Source organism: Aphanomyces astaci (genome assembly GCF_000520075.1).
Source record: "Aphanomyces astaci strain APO3 unplaced genomic scaffold supercont1.12, whole genome shotgun sequence".
In the NCBI taxonomy this organism is placed as follows: Eukaryota; Oomycota; class Saprolegniomycetes; order Saprolegniales; family Verrucalvaceae; genus Aphanomyces; species Aphanomyces astaci.
The window spans coordinates 271,688-274,663 of NW_009798275.1; the positions used below are offsets into that span (position 1 = coordinate 271,688).

General features: G+C 47.7%; 1 protein-coding gene across 1 annotated transcript in view; it reads left to right on the top strand.

The window, feature by feature from the left end:
• Positions 1–1,314, top strand: part of H257_06158 (hypothetical protein) — a gene marked incomplete at both ends in the record, with an annotated part of 1,833 nt that extends 519 nt beyond the window's left edge. Inside the window, 2 exons of the mRNA XM_009831280.1 lie at positions 116–225; positions 1,213–1,314. Coding sequence (XP_009829582.1) covers positions 116–225; positions 1,213–1,314 — 212 coding nt within the window. The remainder of the gene's footprint in view (positions 1–115; positions 226–1,212) is intronic.
• Between the last annotated feature and the right edge of the window lie 1,662 nt (positions 1,315–2,976).

Sequence of the window (2,976 nt, forward strand, 5' to 3'; positions counted from 1 at the left end):
GAGTACCTTGTCACAAGAACATTGAGCAATGCCATTGACCCGCGCTTGTTGCTTGAGAAACGGTCCCTAGTTCCAAGTGGTGTTCATGGTGGTAATCTTGGTGTGCATCTTACAGCGGACAACATCGCAGCTGCGGTGATGAAGTGTCTGCGCGTGGAGTCAGTCTTGTCGCAACACGTTGGGCTGCCCGTGGCAAAGCGGCAGCAGACAATGCAAGAATTCGTGGTACCGAAGAGTATTCCGACTGCTCGTTCAGGGAAGGAAGCATTGGAGCAATGGTTTTCAGTGGATCCCAAGCGTGGTGTTTCTGTGCCCTCAAGGACTATTCCAAGGAAATGATCAAGAGTGACCGTCGAAAGTACTCCGAACGGGAGACCCTGGCGAGTGCTTTCAACAAGTATCAGAGCTATGCTCAGTTTGAGAGTGATTACGGTGGTCATGCAGATTCGTACTGGGGTTTGCTTCAAGAAGTTAGGAAGAGAAAGCGAGAAAATAGGTTGTAAGTTGAATATTATTGTGTGCGTACTTTGTTAATTTAAATTGCTAATTGGTTCACGATCGTAATTGCAATAGCAAAAGCAAAATACTTAAAAGCCTAGTCTACCAAGGCAAAGGATAACCTTTGTACTCCGTCAACAAGATCTCCGTTAACCCGTTGCCTCGGTCGATTCCCTGAATTGGACTGTGCCACAGTGGAACCGAGGTGTGGGATGGTGTAGTTGACGGCCTTGATAGCCCCCCGCCCGAAAGCAGGTTTAAGACGAAGTTGAGTGTTAGTGGCAAATTGGACAATGAACGATTTAAGTTGATAGCGTTTCATCATGTTTATACGAGCATGACAGGACGAGCATGACAGGACGAGCATGACAGGACGAACTTGACAGGACGAGCTTGACAGGACGAGTATGAAATACCGCACACAACAGGACGAGAATTTTAACTAATCAGAGCCTTGTCGGGTAAATTTGTCGTGTGGGAGGATTAAGGGATACATATGTTGACAAGATAACAGTACAAGCCGGTTGCTGTTTTGCCACATTGCGAGGTAGAGACGGTGGCTAAGCATTTCCAGTATGGAAGTCAGCATAGGACATTTCAGTTAATGTCCTCTAGATGACGCAATAATGCTTATAATCACCATCGATTTGAACCACTTCCTCTAAACACCTCTACCCAACACCTCGCGTACGTCTAATGGGCCGTTGACCTCAGCTCAACAAGTTTCAGCGTGGTCAAATCGTCGTGTGGAAGGCCGACGGCGAAACAGTGGTATTCATGTCTAAGAGCCTTGGCGTTTCCCGCACGGCCATTTAGAACTACCTCAAGGACCCTGACAACTATGGCAAGCATTTAGGGCACGGAAGGAAGTCGAAATTGACGGTAAATGACACTCGGCACATTTTTAGGGCCGCGAGTAAGCCAGGTGCATCGTCCAAATCCATTGTTCAAGATCTACAATTGCCTGTGTCGTCTCGCTACGTACGCTATATGCTCCAAGCAAGCATTCGGTTCGAATACGTCAAGCATAACGTCACCCTCAAGCTGACGGATGACCACATTCGCGCTCGCCTTGCCATGCCAAAAAGCACCTTGATTGCCCCCAACTGGTCGACGATTATATGGTCGGATAAGAAGATATTTAACCTTGATGGCCCAGAGCGTATGCGGTCGTATTGGCGAGACATTCGCCACGAGAGGGAAACGTACTTCTCGCGCAAATTTGGAGGGAGAAGTGTGATGGTCTGGGGGCGTTTTCGAGCGACGGGGCGAGCGAGCTTGCGTTCTTGGAACGTAACCAAGACTCAGACAAGTACATCTGAACGCTTCAAGACTATATCTTCCCCTTTGCTCACTGTCTCTACGGCGATGAAATCAACTTCATGCAAGATGGCGCGTCAATCCATCGGTCGAAGAAGACCATGGATTTTTTGAGAGGCGAAAATGTCGTCCTTTTTGACCATCCAGCCCTGTCTCTAGATCTCAACCCGATCGAAAACCTGTGGGGAATGCTTGTGCGCGGAGTCTACCATGGTGGCAAACAATATCATAGAGTGGAAGACTTGACTGCTCGATCAAGATGGAGTGGGCAAAGCTGGACGTATGGCTCATTAAACGACTGGTCGAGTCGATACCACGACGTTGCGTATCTGTTGTAGAGGTCAATGGTGCAATGACACCATACTACGGTGTGTTGCTGCAAGTTGAAATCTTCAAAACTCATTCTTTGTGAAATATCCTATTCTGAATACCAGGTTTGACACTAAGAATTTTTATATAGCTGGAAGTCCTCGTCATTTCTGCCGCAAGTGAGTATGCATATCCTCTTTAACCTGTTTGTTGGGACCAATTCCAAAATCACAGAACCTCACTTCACTTCCTTCGGTATGAACGAAAGTAATTATCTTGTGTCTTAACAACCTTTCTTCCATCACTGTAGTACTATACCAAATTCCGTGAGTGAGTGGGTTTTGACCAATTAGGGAGAGTCAGTTTAGAAAAAACTTTGATTTTCGTTTTGAAAAGTGCTTTTCGTCACCAAAAGCTCCTCGCGAGGAGCTTTTGGTTTTGAAAATCAAACGCAACTTGAACTTGGAGTGGACAGTACAGTACATCAGCCAATCATATTCCTCTAAACAACTGGCATAGAATGCGCACACAACCCACAATGCCACCAACAAACCAAGGCACCATGGACAAGGCAAAGCGAGGCATGACCACGCGAGCCGAGCGCCTTATGATGTTGGAGTTTCTGCGCGTTCCGGAGCACTTTGCGCTGATGACGGGCCAGGCCACGAGAGGGAAGGTAATGAAGGGTGGCCAGCGCTTGACGAAGGCGCATGGCCACAGTTTGATGGCGCAGTACGTCAACAAGATCGTGGGCGACGGCAATCGCGCGTGGTCAGCGCAAGACGCGAAGTCGAGGTACAGCATCACATGTAAAGTTCGTTCTCATTCTATGCCATATAGATACGATGC